Here is a 17449-nt window from a genome sequence, read left to right as displayed (position 1 = left end):
TAGCCAGACATCTCCTGGCTGTGGTAAAGAGCTGTCCAAAGGCAAATTGGGCATGCCTATAAATGAGAGTGAGTTCTCTGTCCCTGAAGTAATCAATAAGATGCTAGGTAATCCCTTCTCCGACCCTAAGGATACTAAGGGAGAGGATACTAAGGGGCTTGTCAGCCCAACCACATCTGCTCTTTGCCTAGCACCATTAAAATGAATTTCTCTCCCCCTGACGTTCACTGGCTCATTTGTTTATTACTGTAGTCATCCATCAATCCATTCATTCATTCATTCATTCAATGAATATCAGCATTTTGGCCGGTCAAAATATTATTGTGTCTCATTTTATTGTGATAAAAACAGTTAACAAGAGATCTACCTTCTTAACAAATTTTTGTGTGTACAATAACTAAGGTATTGTTGACTACAGGTACAGCAGATTTCTAGAACTTAGTCATCTGGAATACCTGAAACTTGATGTCTGCCGATTAGCAACTACCTTTTCCCCCTCCCCCAGCCCTTGGCAACCACTGTTCCACTCATTGGTTCTATGAGTTCGACTACTTTAGATACCTCATAGAAGGGAAATCATGCAGTATTTGCCCTTTTGTGACTGCCTTCTTTCTCTTAACATGATCTTCTCAAGGTTCATCTGTACTGTCAGTAATGGTATGGTTTTCTTCCCTTTTTAAAGGCTGAATAATATTCCATTCTATGGATAGATCGTGTTTTGTTTATCCATTTACTGTTTGTTTCCACATCTTGGTGATTGTGGATAATGCTGCAGCATACATGGGAGTGGGGAAGGCAGAAAGGTTCCTCTTCATCCGTCTAGGGAAACCTGAGGCCTAGAGGCTGCCCTTGTTTTTAGAGTCCCCTCACGGTGTTCTACAAGGTGGAGCGATACCAGCACGGTAGGGTAAAATGTTGCTATGTTCGGCACCACCCCCCCCACCCCCCCCCACCCCGACAGGTCTGGGTAGGGTCATCAGAAGGCCTTGTGTGTGGTATGTGTGCCAGAGTGGATAATTTGAGGGAGAAGAATGACTGGCATGAGAGGTACAGAGTGGGATGCGGGGTGGGGGGTCAGTTGGGAGAGATGGGAAGGTCACTGGAGCTGAGCCAGGGACACTGGAAATGATGAGTGAGGAGGAACTAACTCAGTCCCTGGGGCAGCTCGGGGAGCTCGAGTCCCCATGCAGTGTGAGATGTAATTCTCCTGCTTGTTCCCCCATGAACATTCAGTAAAATCTACATTGCTCAGGAATGTGTCATGAAGTCGGACTTGCTTTTGTTGGGAGATGCAAAGAAATGGGTGGATGAAAACAGAGCATCCCTATAAAACCAGTCTCCTTGGGATCACCCTTGTATCCCTAGTGACCACCCTTGTGGCCAAGGGCAAGGCTATTGTCTCACGGGGATGTGGAGCACAGTGTGCTGCACAGTCTGAATAAGTGGGGGCCGAGTGAACAGAATTGACAAGGTCTATAAAAGCAGGAGGCTTGTGACTGTTTGCTTTACCTTTCCCCTGCAGCCTTCCCTCCCCTGCCCTTGCCTCCCCAGGAACATAGATGGTTTTAAGATCAACTGGGGCTTTGGGCAAAGGTTCAGCTGGATTTGTTTGTTCCTCCCTGATCCGCTTTGACTGTCCCTGGTCAGGATCGCAGCCAGCTTGAAACAAACACAAACTAAATAGGAAAACAGGAGAATAAAATAACATCAGTGTGTACCTCTAAAGCCCTGTCTGGTGCTGATAGAGCTGATGAGATAAGAGGAAAATGTATTTAAGCAATAAGAGGGCTTTGTTCCTGTTGAAGACTTCCCTGACCGTGAATGTTTTAGATGAAGAGATAAGTCCCCCCCCCCCCCCCGCTGCCCCCAACTGTAGCACTCCAGAGATGTGCCCCACCACACTCTGCTGGGGACAGGCGGCTCAGAACACAAGGGGAAGGAATTCCAAAATGATACATGTCGAATTGCTGGCCTGGATTTCAAATGCCGTAGATAGTTTATGCAAAGTCTCGCACTGTTGTAAAATGTAACACAATCCACTGGCAGATCTGCCTAAGCTAGGTCCCAGTTGTTTTTGAGAAACATAAATAAACTTGAAGATGTCTTCCAGCCTGTTAAAGTGGCCATTTTGCCCATAGTCTCCTTGGTATTAGGCTTCTAGAGATTTGAATAACAGAAGCCGATGAGATGGTTGATGTTTGGCATACTCTCTCCTCTCCTTAAGATGTTTCCTGTGACATTTGGGAAAGCCATACTGTATGCCCAGGACCCACTGGCTTCCTTGGGGCAGGGGGGAGGGAAACTTTGGCAATAAATGAGTTTCAACACTCTTCAATGTTCTTAAAGCAGTAAAGATCTTTTCTTAAAGGAAATATTACAAGGCAGCTTGATACGTAAGACAGAGGAGTGGAGATGCTACAAGTGGAGCAGCAGAGGGGCAGAAAGGGGGCAGATCTCACATCCTGACCCCCAGGCTGGCACCTCCAAGGAACCCTGTGAATCCACAAGTGACACCTTGAAAACCTGTGACTCAATCCAACATTCAAATGTGTAAGATAAACCAGGGTCTCCTTAAATGAGGCCAGTATGCCACCGCACGTCACTCTCCGGGTGACTTCTCCACGATTCTCCAAACTTGATTAAGTGACTTATCTTCCTCTCTTTGGGGTTTCAGGAATGAATTGATGAAGATGTTAGCAGGAAGGGAAACTGGATGAGGGATTCATTTGGACTCTGTGTGACCTTTGCAACTTTTCTGTAGATATAAAATTCCTCCAACCCAAAAATTCATTTAAAAAAATACCAAAGCATTGATGATTGCAATTGTAAATTGCAGACAGTCACACATCAAGTATTTTATCTTGACTTTGACTAGTGAATTTGATGTATGACTTTTCTACTACCTGTTTAATTCTTCTGTACTCATCTACAGGAATCTCTGGGCAATATATGGTTTTGCCTTGTGTGATTTTTTTTTAAGTTTATTTATTTTGAGAGAGACAGAGTGTGAGCGGGGTGGCAGGGGGCAGAAAGAGAGGGAAAGACAGAGAATCTCAGGCGGGCTCTGCACTGGCAGCACAGAGCCCATGTGGGGCTCGAACTCACGAAAACTGTGAGATCATGATCTGAGCCAAAACCCAGAGTTGGACACTTAACCATCTGAGCCACCCAGCTGTCCCTCGCTTTGTGTGATTTTTATAAATGGCATCATATTGTACTTGTCCATTTACACTTCGTTCCTTTTTTTTTTTAAGTTTATTTATTTTGAGAGAGAGAGAGACAGAAAGGGAGGGGCAGAGAGAGGAGACAGAGAATCCCAAGCAGGCTCTGCTCTGTCAGCGCGGAGCCCCACATGGGGCTTGAACCCACAAACTGTGAGATCATGCCCTGAGCCAAAACCAAGGGTCAGTCATTTAACTGACCAAGCCACGCAGCCACCCCCATTCCTTTCTTTTTATTTTAACTCAATATTATGCTTCTTGCAATCTCTCCATTGCTATCTTGAACTCAGGAGTAGGGCTTCCATTTTGAGTGGCCAGGACCCATACCAGACCTGTTGTTGAATATTTCTAGTATCATCCCTGTGTATGAATCTAATTCAGGCCTCTTAGTAGTCTTTTGCTGTATAAAAATATGTCACGTGAATATTTCTTGTTTGATGCATCACTTCCCCAACAGATAACATATAAACTATGCCCAGTCTTTTGCTACTACAGATATTGCTGGGATAGATATCCTTGATCCTTATATATAGTTTTTCTTATTCCCCTCTTTTTTGTTGTACATGTATTATTGTTTACTATGATCGATAGTATCTTATTTTTTTTTTTCCCACAGCTTCTAAGAGCCTTAGCGTCTGCTAGGTCAGCCTTTTTTTGCAGATAAGTCCTCTGAGCCCTGCATGCATGGAATGACAGGCCCAAATCCACAGGGGAGTTTTGAGAGAGGAAACCACATTAGAGGTCAGAGGAAAAACACAAATGTGGGATGGCCTTCTGCAAGAGGCCTGAGCCATCTCACGAACAAGTCTGTTGCCCCTACCCTTTTTCATCATAGAACTCTTCTGTTTTCTACTTTACAGTTGTGTGTGCCTACATGATAACTATGTGCACATGTTGTCAACTGCGAGCCCCTCAGCATCTGTCTTGTCCTGGAGTGCTTGGCACGTAGCAGTTTCCCAATAAATATGACTAGAATAAATGAATGAACCAATGAATGAAATCATATTTGAATACACAAGAAACCCTAAGTCTGAAGAATTCTATTTGTCTGTGTTTGCTTCGTGTTTTTTTAACCACCATTTGTTACATATGTCATTGAGAATGTAGGGGGAATGGCCACTGGAGGATAGGCTCATACTGTCATAGTCTTTTCTTTATTCTTAATACAGCTCTGAACACGATTTACAGATTTGTTCTAAGTTGGTCGGCTTGGTATTCAAGACTGTGAGATCCAACCCCTTGTCCTGCCTTTTCTGCCATTTTGCTCAAGCTCTAAGAACACCAGGCAACTTACCACAGCCTAAGCATTCTGGGTTTCTGCTTTCCTCCAAGCCTTTGTTCCTGCTCCCTGTATCTGCCGTACCCTTCCCCTGTGTCTATTCTTTAAGACCCAACTCAGATGTCAACTCCTGCAGGATTTGTCCCCATGAGAATGCCCTTGTTGCGTCTCCCACCAAACGTGTTATCTGCTGTTTCCTTCACAGTGTTGAGATTCCCTGCTCTACATTAGGACGTGGGCTCCTGGAACGGATGACCCCTATCTGTGCATCCCCGTTTCTTCCTGTGGTGCTAAGAAAAAAATAGATGGATAGGAAACATGTATCAAATTGAACTTAATCCAACCTCTCAGACCCTTGAAAACATTTTTTTCTTTATCTTTTTTCAGGTGTGTCGAACCAAGGTGATAGATCTCAGTGAAGGCATTTCCCAGCATGCCTGGTACCCTTGTACCATCAGCTACCCATACTCCCAGCTGGCTCAGACCACTTTCTGGCTCCGGGTAAGCCAAAGCTTGAAGAGCCTTAGAATCTCCAGCAGTGACCACCCCCCTCCCCCAGGAAGCACCAACTCCTGTGACCCTTTCTCAAGATGGTTTGTCTACTCACTGAGGGTGTTAATTATAAGGACAAGGAACAAAACACTTAGCAGTAGGATGCTTCCTGAAATAGAATCCCTTCATTGCTCATGGAGTGCCCCTAGTCATTCTTGTTTTGACAAAGATTTTGGATAAGTTTTCTATGCCTGGAACCTTCTGTTCATTGTTCAATGCCTTTTAAGATTGTCTTCTTCTCCTTGAAGTCTTAGCTGATCCCCACAGAGAGAAGTGACTGTTCTCTCCCTTCTGGTCCTGTACATGTTTGGTCATCATTTGGATGGCACTTGTCACCTGGTATTATATTGCTGTCTTTGGGGCCATCTTCCTGACTAGGGATTATGGTGACTTTTGGTTTGCACACTACTGACCTACTTTGAGCTCCATAGTCTGCAGAAAAGCAAGGGCTGTGTCTTACTTAGCTTTGTCTCAGAGGCTAGCATGGAGAAATGACAAATAATATACCTCTTTTGTGCTTTTAGTCTGTGCCACTTTGTTCCCATGATCTTATTGGAGCCTCACAATCATCCTGTGATACAGTTATTTACTTGATACATCACTTAGAGGTGAGGGAATTAGGGCCCAGAGAGGCAGAGCTACCACTCACGGTCACGCAGCTCAGCAAGAGCAGAACCCGGATGGAACAGAGTTTCTGACCTCAGAGCCTGTGCTCTTCACTGTGAGGTTCTCTGCCCCACAATGAGTGTCCCAGTCCCTGAAATGGAAGATTCTCCTTGAAACCCCTGCCCCACAGCTGCTTCCCTACCATGTGCCTGAGCTCACGAGGGACCCTCCCATGTCTCCTGCATTTCAGGCATACTTTTCTCAGCCAATGGTTGCTGCTGCTGTCATTGTCCACCTGGTGACTGATGGGACATACTATGGGGACCAGAAGCAGGAGACCATCAGCGTCCAGCTGTTTGACACCAAAGACCAGAGCCACGATCTGGGTGAGCATGTTCTCAGGCATGTTGCCCTTGGTACCACATCTGCCCAGGGGTGGTCTGGGGGGCAGCTGAGAACTCGTTCTTCCTTCCCCTTTCCTCTTTCTTGCTTCTCTGTTTGGCATTCTGGTTGCCCTCCAAATCAGGAGGCTTTTGTGTATCCAGAGAATCCTAGATCTGGCAGATATGGGCATAAGGGGCCACTGCCAAAGTCTTCCCTTCAACAGCTCCCTTTGACGAGGCACCTTTAACCTTAGGCACCCCATGTGATCCTCAAGAGACCCTGGGAAGGAGACTGAACAAAGGCCATTCCTCCAGGTGTCAGTCCCTAAGACCCAGAGACGGTCACATGGCAGCGACCAGGAAGACTGGAGAAGCCAGGTGTTTGGAATTGTAGCCATGGCTCTTTACCCTGTAGCTGGAGGTGTCCCTTAGTGCCTGACAATGGCAGCCATGTCTCCAGCACAACCAGCCCTGCTCCCTGTAGGAGCAGGAATAAGACAAGGTCCGTGTCAGGGGTGGGAAGGCAGAAGAGTCAGGTCCTACCTGCTGAGCAGCTGTGGGAGAACTGGGACCAGCACTGTCAAGTTGTCACATGCACATCCCTCTGCACACCCACGCATGCATGGTGCACGGGACACAGCCCCAGCTCCGGAGCTGACAGCCCAGGCTTGACTCCCATCCCTCTGCTCACACAGCGCAGGAAGGTGAACGCTTTTCTTGACCTCCGAGCACCTCATCTGGCATTTTACTTTCCTCTTAGGCACAGTAGGGACCACGGTGCTACTTTATCATGACAGTGAAATCACGAGATATTAAATGAGGTATTACTTAGGACTGTTGTGACTGTGCCCCACACAGGAGCTGGCACTGGGAATGTCCTCTTATCCCCTCCCACATTTCCAGTTTACCTCTGGGCAGCCTCGCCAGGTGTTTGGAATTCTAGGCTGGCCTAGAAGGTCGGGCTTCAAACCCCTGCCTGCACTGTTCTGCAGGGAGCTCATTTCAAAGACCTGTATGAAGCCAGCAGGCAAGGGGTCATTGCAAGGTCAAGCAGAAGCCAAGGGGGCAGGGAGAGTTTTTGTTTTGTTTTTATGTTTATTTATTTAGTTGGTTTTAGAGGCAAAGGGGGCACATATTAATAGGAAGGAGAAAGAAAACCCCTCTGGACTTATCCGGATGCCTGAGAAATTTCCCTAAGTGAGAAGCAAATATTTTCATAGCTGTCCTGGCATTGCTAAGGGCTCTGAGGAGTGGGGAAAGTCCAGTCCACAGAAGCTGCTTCATGTCTGAGGTTTGCACGTGTCCCTGTCCCTCCCTGTAGTGTCCCCTGTCCTCAGCATCCTGCTACCCGCCCCCCCCCCCCCCCCCCGGAGCGCTTGTCATTCTGAGTGACCACAGCAGGGGCCCTTCTGGATTGGGAGCTAAACATCCCAACAGAGCAGGCCTGCTGGGATGTGCCTAGAATCATCCTTGATTTTAGAGGCAGAAACTGAGTTTGAGGAGCTTGCTGGAGTCCCATCATTAGGATGTGATAGTCCCCTCAGAGGCAAGTTAAACCATGATTGGAACCAAGGTCCATTGGACACCAAAGCCAGTGTCTGCTTTTCCAACTCCATCCCACCCCATTGCCCCCTTCTCTCTTCTGGGTGTGCCCTTTCTCCCTGCCCCTCTCCCTTCCTTCTCAAAGCCTGGGGACCTGCTCCCTGTTCTAGAATGAACCGAGAGCTGAAGCAAGCTTGGGTTCAATGTAGACTTTACCCTGCTGGCTGCTCCGTGTGCCCCTGGAAAACCACCTTCTGCCCTCACTTCTCAGTCTTACCTCTGCTGAATCAGTGCAGAGGTCCCTACCTCACAGGGCTGCTCCCCGGTTCCTGGATTAAACATGAGAGCAGGCTTCTTACTCTGGAAAGAGCGTGTTGCTGTGAATTATTTCCACCATCTTTATGGCGGATGGGGAAGGCAGCCTGAAAACTAGCAACTCAGACCATGCAGCCCTCATGCAGTGTGGGAGGGTGGTCAGGGCCAGCGATGCTAGTCTGAGAGGTGGCCATTGGGGGAGGGAGAGAGGCTGTGGGCGCTAGGTGACAAGAAAGCTTAGGGGGCAGGGAGGCAAAGGGATTGGAAAGATTTGGAACCAAGAGAAAAAGGCAGACAAAGAAACTTTCAATCAAACTCAAAATCCCCACTGGCCACCCAATGGTGCTTTTGTGCAGTGACATGAAAGGGTCTGGGGGCTTCGGGAAGGGCCCGTTGGGGAGGGCGTGACTGGCCTTGAGTAATGAGCCTGGCCCCTCGGCCCTCTGTCTCTCCTGACAGGCCTCCATGTCCTGAGCTGCAGGAACAATCCCCTGATTATCCCTGTGGTGCATGACCTCAGCCAGCCCTTCTACCACAGCCAGGCGGTACGTGTGAGCTTCAGTTCACCCCTGGTCGCCATCTCGGGGGTGGCCCTCCGCTCCTTCGACAACTTTGACCCCATCACCCTGAGCAGCTGCCAGAGAGGGGAGACCTACAGCCCTGCCGAGCAGAGGTAAGGGACCCTGGGTCTGATCGCCCTGGGCCGTTTTGTAGCCAGAAGCAGATGGGCGCCTTCTGGAACTGCCTAGATGCGTGTGTTGCTATAAAAAGTCTGCGTGTTTCTCCCTTCTCCATCCTCTGGCCTCTGGCTGGCTCTGCCTGTGGGCCTGGGAGGCCTGCGCGTCTCCGGATTCCAGGGGTGAGGGAGGGAAGCAGGAATGGGCGGTGGAAAGACCCCCTCACCTGGCTCACAGGCCTGGCGCTGACAGTGGCCTGCTTGCATGGTACACATCGCGTTCCCTCTCTGGGCCTCAGCATCCGCATTTGAACAAAGACAAGACAGGTGGATTAGCTCTCTTCCAGCTCTGAAATACTGGAATAGTTAGGCAGATGGAGGGAGACTGCTGTTTGCTTCATCCCAGCTTACTGTGTGTTTCAGTGATGGGGAAATCTCTCCACCTTCCCCAAACCTAGCCCCTGAGTGGTCTAGTCGTCCGATGAGAAGAGAGCATGGTGTTTTCCTGGAAAGAATATGAGCTTTGGTGATACTCTGACCTGGGCTTGGACGTTCCCCTTCTTGCCTGTGTGCCCATGACAAGTCACTTCACTTTTCTGAGTCTTCCTTTCCTATTTTGGAATAAATGGAGGATGATATCTATCCCACCAGGTGGTCATGAAGGCTGAATGGTGCGCCGTAGATGAAAGTCCTCTTGTAGACCGTTAGGCACTGTGCAAGGCTGATGTATTAATACAGAATATTTATGGCCACTTTCTGATCTGACAGTGGGGCTTCTCTGCATGAAATTCTTCTAGCTGGAAGAAGCCCTGGAGATCATCGGGTACATCTGGAGTGTCTCAAACGCCTGTGTTACCCTCTAGGATTCCAGGGCCCCGAAAGGGGAAGGGTGGGTCCAGGCTCACACAGCACCTCTCACGTTTGTTTAATGAGATCCAGAAGGAGACAGTACGACAGGGGGAGTCCCAGTGGGCTCCTCCAGAGTGAGACGCTCTGAAAGGCAATCCAGTCCAGCCCTGTATACCTGGGAGCAAGGAGAGGAAAGCGGGGTGGGGGGGTGGCCACTGCCTTTCCCACGCCCTTGCCACCACAGGGGACACAAAAGGTGGTTGCAAAACCCACATTGTTTTGCACCCACTGTCTCTAGCTTCTGTTGTGCAAAATCTGTCGCAATCATTCGGAGGCAAAAGAGCTCCTTAAATATCACCCACTGTTATATTTCACACTAAAAGGGCTTTTTCATCCCTGGCTCTGTAGACTATAAAAATAAGTTAATTCTCAGAACCCAGGGAAACAATGTCGATGGGAAATGCAAATCCATTAGACCTTTTCTGCAATGCTTTCCCATCCTTAACCAGCCACCGGGACCATGGGCAAGTTGACTGAGGCCAACAACTGGCTTCTTTGAATTCTTAATTAGCAGTTCCTGTGTCCGAAGTAAACAGTTACAAGTGTTTAACCTCAGAAACAAATCAATTGTTTAATATCTGTTGAGTTCTTGGACTCGTGACTGAGAAGCACTGAGCGGGGACAAAGCATTGCCCCATCTCTGACCAGTTGTACGACTGTGAGCCAGTCATACCATGTCTCTGGGCCTCAGTTTCCCCATCCATGGGATGATGGTGATGAATCGAATGTTCTCTGTGGTTCTTTCCAATTCAAACAGTCTGTAGTTCCCAAGAATGGGGAGGGTTGAGATGCAGGGGAAAGGAAGCAACGTGTTTCGTTATCTTATTTCATTATTTTATTTCGTTATCACACTTGTCCTGCGAGGTATGGACAGAGAGGGTGAGTCAAGGCGGTCCAGGCAGTAGGAGGCAAAATCCTGCTTCGTGTGCCCCGAAAAGCCACCAGAGCCAAGCGCTCAACAGAGCCAAGCACATCTAGGAGACGAGAGGACTTGTCAGGAATGCTCATGTGTGAGCGTTTCGTGACAAGAACCGCGGGACGTGAGCGAGCTGGGGCTCTGAGGGTCTCAGCGGCTCAGCCCTGCGCGCGGACCTGGCTAAGATGGGCGGAGCCCCCAGTGCCAAGGCCGGGGGTGCTGGGACACCCCCCCACCCCTCACCCGAGTGCTCTGAGGGGGCAAGAGGGGTCGGAGAAGGAGGCAGCTGCCCCTGGAGAGCTGAAGAGGCATTTACCCAAATAGCCAGGACCGCATAAATGTGCCTGAAAACAAACAAACTGAGAGGGAAGAAAAGAGAAATAAGCAACAACTGTAAAAAACCGTGGGATGTTTTTCTCCATTCTCAGAACACCAAGGTAAATAGCATCACTTTTTATAGCACACAGTTCAGCTGGCTCTAGGAGAAGCGGCCCGCTGACTCTCAGCTGGTTCCCAGGTAGTGAAAGGGGCTGTTCTGGCCTCCTGGCCTCCAGCCCTCCACCCCTCCCTCGTCCCCACCCCACGGATTCTCTTTCTTGCTGTCTCCCCTCCCTCTCCGCCCACTCTGCCTCCTCTCCCACCCTCTCCCTCCTCATTTTCCTTCTCTTCTCCCGAGAGCTGCATGATATCTAGTGGGCTGCCCTGGGAGAAGCGTCACCACAGCAAAATCCATTCGGGCGGGTGTTCTGACCTAGATTCAAGGGTCTCCAGTCCCGGTGCAGCACTCGGAATAAATTCAGAGGCCCAAGGAAACAGGATCAGCTTTCAAATGAGAGGTCCAGTTGAGGGATTCTAGCCCAAGCCCAGCTCCACACCTAGGGGGAGGGGGGACAACGGGGGCGCGTCGTGATGGTGGTGAGTGGGTTAAGAGGCTTCTTCAGTGAGGAAAGCCACACCATGGATCGAGGCTCCTGTGTGTCTGACACACACACACATGCTATCTATCTATCTATCCTGTGGTTCTAAACAGAAATTGAACAGTTTATTACAAAATTCAGTGAGCCATGTGCTTATACAATTAGTACTCTCTTCCTCTCCCCTTTCCCTTCCCTTCCCTTCATGTGTCACTTCCTTCCCTCCCTCCGTCTTTCCTTCCTCCCTCCCTGCTTCCCTCCTTTCCTCCTTCCTTTCCTCTTTCCTTCCTATCTCCTTCCTTCCTTCCCTCCTTCCCTCCCTCTTTCTTTCCTTCCTTCCTCCCTCCTTCCCCCCTCCCTCCCTCTTTGCTTCCTCCCTCCTTCCGTCTTCCCTCCCTCCCTCCTTCCTTCCTTCCTTTCCTCTTTCCTTGCTACCTCCTTGCTTTCCTCCCTCTTTCCCACCCCCCTCCTTCCTTCCCTCCCTCCCTCCTTCCTTCCTTCCCTCCTTCCTTTCCTCTTTCCTTCCTACCGCCTTCCTTCCCTCTGTCCTTCCCTCCCTCCTTTTTTCCTTCCTCCCTCCCTCCTTTCTACCTTCCTCCCTCCCTCCTTTCTTCCTTCCTCCCCCCTTCCTCCTTCCCTCTTTCCTTCCTCCCTCCCTCCTTCCCTTCCTCTTTCCTTCCTACCTCCCTCCTTCCCTCCTTCCTTCCCTCCCTCCTTCCTTTTTTCTTTCCTCCCTCCCTCCTTTTTCCTTCCTCCCTCCCTTTCTTCTTTCCTCCCTCCCTTCTTTCTTCCTTCCTTCCCCCCTCCCTCCTTCCCTCTTTCCTTCCTCCCTCCCTCCTTCCCTCCTTCCTTTCCTCTTTCTTTTCTCCTTCCTTCCTTCCTTCCTTCCTTCCTTCCTTCCTTCCTTCCTTCTTCTTTCCTTCCTTCTTCCTTCCCTCCCTTCCTTCCTTCCTTCCTCCCTTCCTTCCTTCCTTCCTTCCTTCCTCTACCTGAAACTCTTCCCACTCCCCCATGCCAGCCCACCCAGAGAAGGACAGTTCCGTTAGAGAGCTAACTTTTAGAAAGCCAACTCTAGGAGGAAACAAATTCTTCCTGTGGCCAGATTGACTCTTTGTAGCCAGTGTGGGCTTAGACTGTGGGTGGGGTGGGGGTAAGTTGATGTGCCTACAAGCATCCCCAGAGTCTGTGCACTGCCAGGAGCCCACACGTGACTATCCATTCCATCAGATGACTCTATAGGAATTCGTGTATGAGATTTGCAGCCCAGCAAGAAGCCTCTTATGGCCAGAGACCACAGGCTCCCCCACACTGGCCAGCCCACAAGGGATCAGCACCTCTCAGAATGCTTGTTGGGAGTCGCTGGTCTGGGGGACACATCTGCAGATGGAACCACTGTGGCTGAGCATGTGTGTCTCTTGGAAGGTACCAGATGCTCCTGACTCTTCTCCCAGATGTTGTTTAATCTCCACTCCTGTCAGATGTCTACTGGCCTTCCTCTGCTTCTGTGTCCTTTCAATAACTGGGATTATCAAAGTCTGTTTTTCCCCCTTCCAAAGGGCTGTGAAATTAGATACCTCTATTGTTTTGTCTCCATAAAACTGTGGTCCCTGAAAGCTGGGAAGCCTCTAAGATACTGTCTGGTTCTACATTCTCATGAGGTCCTGGCAAGGGAAGGGAGTTCCTCAGGCCACCCGGCCACTTAGCAGCAGAACTGGCATCGGAATCCAGTTCTCAGGCCTCCCGGGGCAAAGCAGGTTCCTCTTCATCTGAAGTTTCAAGATTCCTGCCACACTGGCCCGATGAGGCCACAAACAACGTGGATTTGCCCCCCGTTAATCGTCTTCTGTAATTAGTTGCCAACATGTAAACGTCAGGAGTGTTCATAGTAAAGACATCGGCAGATTGGAGACACGATGGGGTCGGTGCCATGGGCCACCTGCGCCAGTAGTGACCTGCTGCTCAGCCAGCCGCCCCTCCCTCGGGCGCCCCGCACAACGCACTGCTGTCCCCACCCTGCAGGCATCTGACGGGGCCTCATCACCCCTGGGCCACTGCCTCTGGCTTCTAGGATTCCAGGGTTCAAGAGCCTTTCAGGATTCCCTTCCAGTAGTCGCTGCATTCCCTGGAAGGGAAAAAGGAGCCCTATCTTCATCGCTGTCTCAGTCTCCCTTCCCAGTGACCCTGCAGCGCTGGGAAGGTGCCACGAGTGTCTTCCATTCACTTCCAGTGTGGACATGCTGACTTTTCTGTGGTCTCCATCTGAGGTAACCCACAGTGATGTATAAACAGGGATTATTATTATCCCCCTTCCCCACGGCGTAGCTACAGGACTTGGGCCAAGAGTCAAGGGACACAGCCAGGAACGGGACCCTCAGCAGCCCTTCCAGTGCTGGTCTTTTGGATCCTGGTTGAGCAGTTTTGGATCCTGTTATGCATGACTGGGGGCCATTTCCCTGGGCAGAGGGGACAGCAGTTGGGGGTTGGCTATTGAATCACTGAACGATATACCTTTATACGAAACTTGAGTCTATAAGTAAACATATTAAATATATATATATATATATATATATATATATATATATATATATATGTATAGGGAAAAAATATTTACATATCTTTGTATGGGGGATGTGTGTCTCCTCCTTTACCCACCTGTGAGAATTTCATTGATAAAAGCCCCTTCCCCCATCCCTTGGATTAGCCAACTTACTCCGAGAAGTGTCTTCTTTTTTTCTTTCTTATTTTTGTTGCCCATCATGGGTATTAAATCGTTCCCCCATTTTTTAAAGACTTTTTTTTAATGTATTTATTTATTTTTTGAGACAGAGAGAGCACAAGTGGAGGAGGGGCAGAGAGGAGAGACAGAACCCAAAGCAGGCTCTGCACCATCAGTGCAGAGCCCAATGAGGGGCTTGAACCCATGAACCATGAGATCATGACTTGAGCCGAGATCAAGAGTTGGGCACTGAACAGACTGAGCCACCCAGGAGCCCCACCCGCCCCCTTTTTAAAATGAAGACAGAGGTTTTTCTTTTCTCCTTGTTTTGATTTTTGTTTTTGTGTTTTAGAAATGACAGGGCCGTGTCAGGGAGTTATTTGGGAGGGGTATTTGGGGTAATGTTTATCATTTTTGGACAACGTGTTCATACAGCCCTTCCAGCTGATGGGAATGCAGAGAAGAGCAGGGGCTTAGGGGACAGGCCGGCACAACAGCACTGACATTCTGTCCATACAGAGCACCTTTGGCCAGCCAGCTAAACTCACTGAGTCTCACTTTCCTCTTCTTGAAAATGGGAGTAATTGTACTACCTCAAGAAGTTATGGTGAGGATGCACATCAGGTGATGTAGGTAAAACACAGGCGCTCATACCTGGCACGGATTCCCTTCCCTTCCCCCTTTCTCCCTGTTTTGAAGCCTGTGAGCCAGGCATGCACAGATGTGCTGAAAAAGCAGGGATGCCTCAGTCCCCACAGTGTTCTCTGGAGGACACTAATCCAGAAATGACACACTGGAAAAGGTTATCAGAATTTGGAAAATGATGTGTGTCTTAGCCCCTCCTGGAAATCCACATCAAGGTTCTGAGAAGTCCTGCAATTAAAAAAAAAAAGAAAAGAAAAGAAAACTGACTTCTCATGAATCCAATGCTACCCTATTCTTTTGGCCATGAAACCTTTTGGTCAGATAATTCATGTACCAGGGGATATTTTCCTTCTACAGCAGAGAGAGCCAGAGAAACCATCTTCTCTTGCCAATATCATAGTTTCCAAAGCATTTCTTGTGCATGGGCCTTTCTATTATACAAACACACTGAGCTCCATCCTGTCCCGGACCTTTGCATGTGTTCTTTACTCTGCCTGGGATTCCCTCTGCTCCACACCTCTGCTTGGCTTATCCCTTCATTTCATCCAGGTCTTAGTTCTTATGTCCCCTCTTCATGGAGGCTTCCTCCCCCTGACCCATCTGCACATGGTGCCTTTCCCCCAACCCCCAACAGTCGTCCTCTATAATTTCCTTGTTAGTGCCCTTTCTGTGCCTGAAATAGGCTTCTTTATGACTTTTCTGGGGTGCATGTCCTTCTTCCTCAAAGACACAGGTGGCAGGAATTTTCATGTATCCACAGGGTTTACAACAGTGTCTGGTGTGCATCGAGGCCCCCACCCAAGGTCTGTGGAATAGATGAATGAGTGGCTGACCTGTCACCCTGTTGATACTCTTGAGAGAGAAATTGCCTTCTTACTTCCATTTTACGGAGGAGAAAACTGAGGCTCAATGTACTATGTAACTTTCCAAGGTTAACGATAAAGGGCATTCCTGGATGTAGAGGCCGGATTTGCCCAGTTCCTAAGTCCTGTGCCTTTTCCATTGTAGGAAATCCATTGTTTCAGTTTATCCCTTTTCTTACGAGGAACATTAATGTGCAGAGACATGGGGGTGGGGGGCAGGTACAGGCTGCTTTTACCTTTGTGGCCCCATAGCCCAGAGCAGCCCGGAGCCCCCTGGCCGTCATCCTGGGAGCACAGAGCGAGCATGGCCGCACTGTAAGGCATAGGTCAGAAGACTAGCTCAGGAGCTGGTAGCTTACAGAGTAAATCTATTTAAATTGGAACCATGTGGCTCTTGCCCCCGGCGCTTACACACCGTGAACAGATGCATTGTTTGGTGTCAGAGCCCTTGCGTTGACTCCAGAGTTATAGTCTCTTAGAGGCCTCCACATGGCACAATGCAGGGGAGACTGTCGGGGGTGGGGTGGGGGGGTAGAAAGGAGGGCGGAGAATCGAATATCTCAGCAAGTGTCACTTAATCCCTCTCACGCGTTGCCTTTGGGAAGGGGGTTATGTGGGGATTGCAAAGCCCGCGTGGGTGTGGGTCTAAAGCCTAAAACGCTTCCCTTTTCCGAGTATTTTAAAAAGTGAATTTGTGATGTTTGGAGGCTGTTAGCTCATCCCCCACCCTTACCCCTTGATTCTCCCCATACTTCTGAGCAGGACATAGAGCATGGAGATGGGTAGCTATCTTCCTGTAAAACCCTCAGTGGTCCCCTCCTGAAATGGGGACCAAGAGAAAAAAAATTGTGAATTTCTTCTTAAGCTGGTTTGGCCACCACTTACTCCCTGTCTCCTAGATAAACACAGGAAAGTGAAAGCCTTGAGGCTCTGAGTGCACATCTAGACCTAGCTCTCTGTGCACACCCTGTGACCGTCATTGGTGTGGACATAGTCAGAGAGGCAAACATTAGAGAAAACTGCCCCCTACAAGCTTTCTGTGTTCCCGGTGAACGTTTCAGCCTCCTCAAAGTGCTTAACAGCAATTGCGAGACCCACCCCCACCCCCCCCACTTGTTTCTTGCTACTAAGAAGCACCTACCATATGCAAAGCATCTTTATCGCAGTGCAGAGTACCCCAAGATGAAACAGGCATTATCTCTACCCTCAGCAAAGTTCTAGTCCAGGTGAGGGGCAAGGTTGACAACAAGGACTTTGGAGCCACACATCTGGGTGGGAAGTTACAGAAGTAACTTGATCTCACCGGTCCCCGATTTTTCCAGCTATAAAATGAATAACACTTAGCTCATAGGGGTGTTGTGAGCATGGAGTGAGCTCATGTACATAAGCAATCAGTGAATAGTCGCTAAAGTTACTGAGTGTCTGTGTAACAGTAAACATAAGGGGAAAGACCATGCAGTACAGGGATTTTATATTTCCATTTCCTTAAGGATTAGCACACATTCCAGCACATGGTGGGTACCCGGACCCCATGCTTTCAATGCGTGAAGCGTGAGGCCAGTCAGAGAAAGGAGGGCAGAAGGCCTGCCAGGGATCTCCCCTGGGAACACAGGGAATACAGGGGAAATTTTCCTATACAAATTTACATGTGGGTAGAATTCAAATCGACAGCAAGATTAGAAGAGCAGCCACACCAAGAAGCAAGGCATAATCATTGAACAGCTTTACTGACAATCCAGAAGTCACCTTACAGTTTATAAAAGACTTCTACAATCAGCACCTCAGTTGGGTCTCATGACCCTACGGGTTGGCCAAATCTGAGAGTGCTCTGAAGCTCAGAGAGGTGATGTACCTTGCCCAAAGTCACACAGCTTCTAGGTTATAGAGCATAGACTTGTTTATACCATTAGCT

General features: G+C 49.0%; 1 protein-coding gene across 1 annotated transcript in view; it reads left to right on the top strand.

The window, feature by feature from the left end:
• PAPPA (pappalysin 1) overlaps positions 1–17449 on the top strand; it is a 243408-nt gene that overhangs the window by 164812 nt on the left and 61147 nt on the right. Inside the window, exons 11-13 of the mRNA XM_053204718.1 lie at positions 4888–5001; positions 5909–6044; positions 8358–8571. Of these exons, the coding sequence (XP_053060693.1) occupies positions 4888–5001; positions 5909–6044; positions 8358–8571 (464 nt within the window). The remainder of the gene's footprint in view (positions 1–4887; positions 5002–5908; positions 6045–8357; positions 8572–17449) is intronic.

This window comes from Acinonyx jubatus, chromosome D4, assembly GCF_027475565.1.
Source record: "Acinonyx jubatus isolate Ajub_Pintada_27869175 chromosome D4, VMU_Ajub_asm_v1.0, whole genome shotgun sequence".
Classification (NCBI taxonomy): Eukaryota; Metazoa; Chordata; class Mammalia; order Carnivora; family Felidae; genus Acinonyx; species Acinonyx jubatus.
This window is presented reverse-complemented; position numbering and strand designations above follow the sequence as displayed.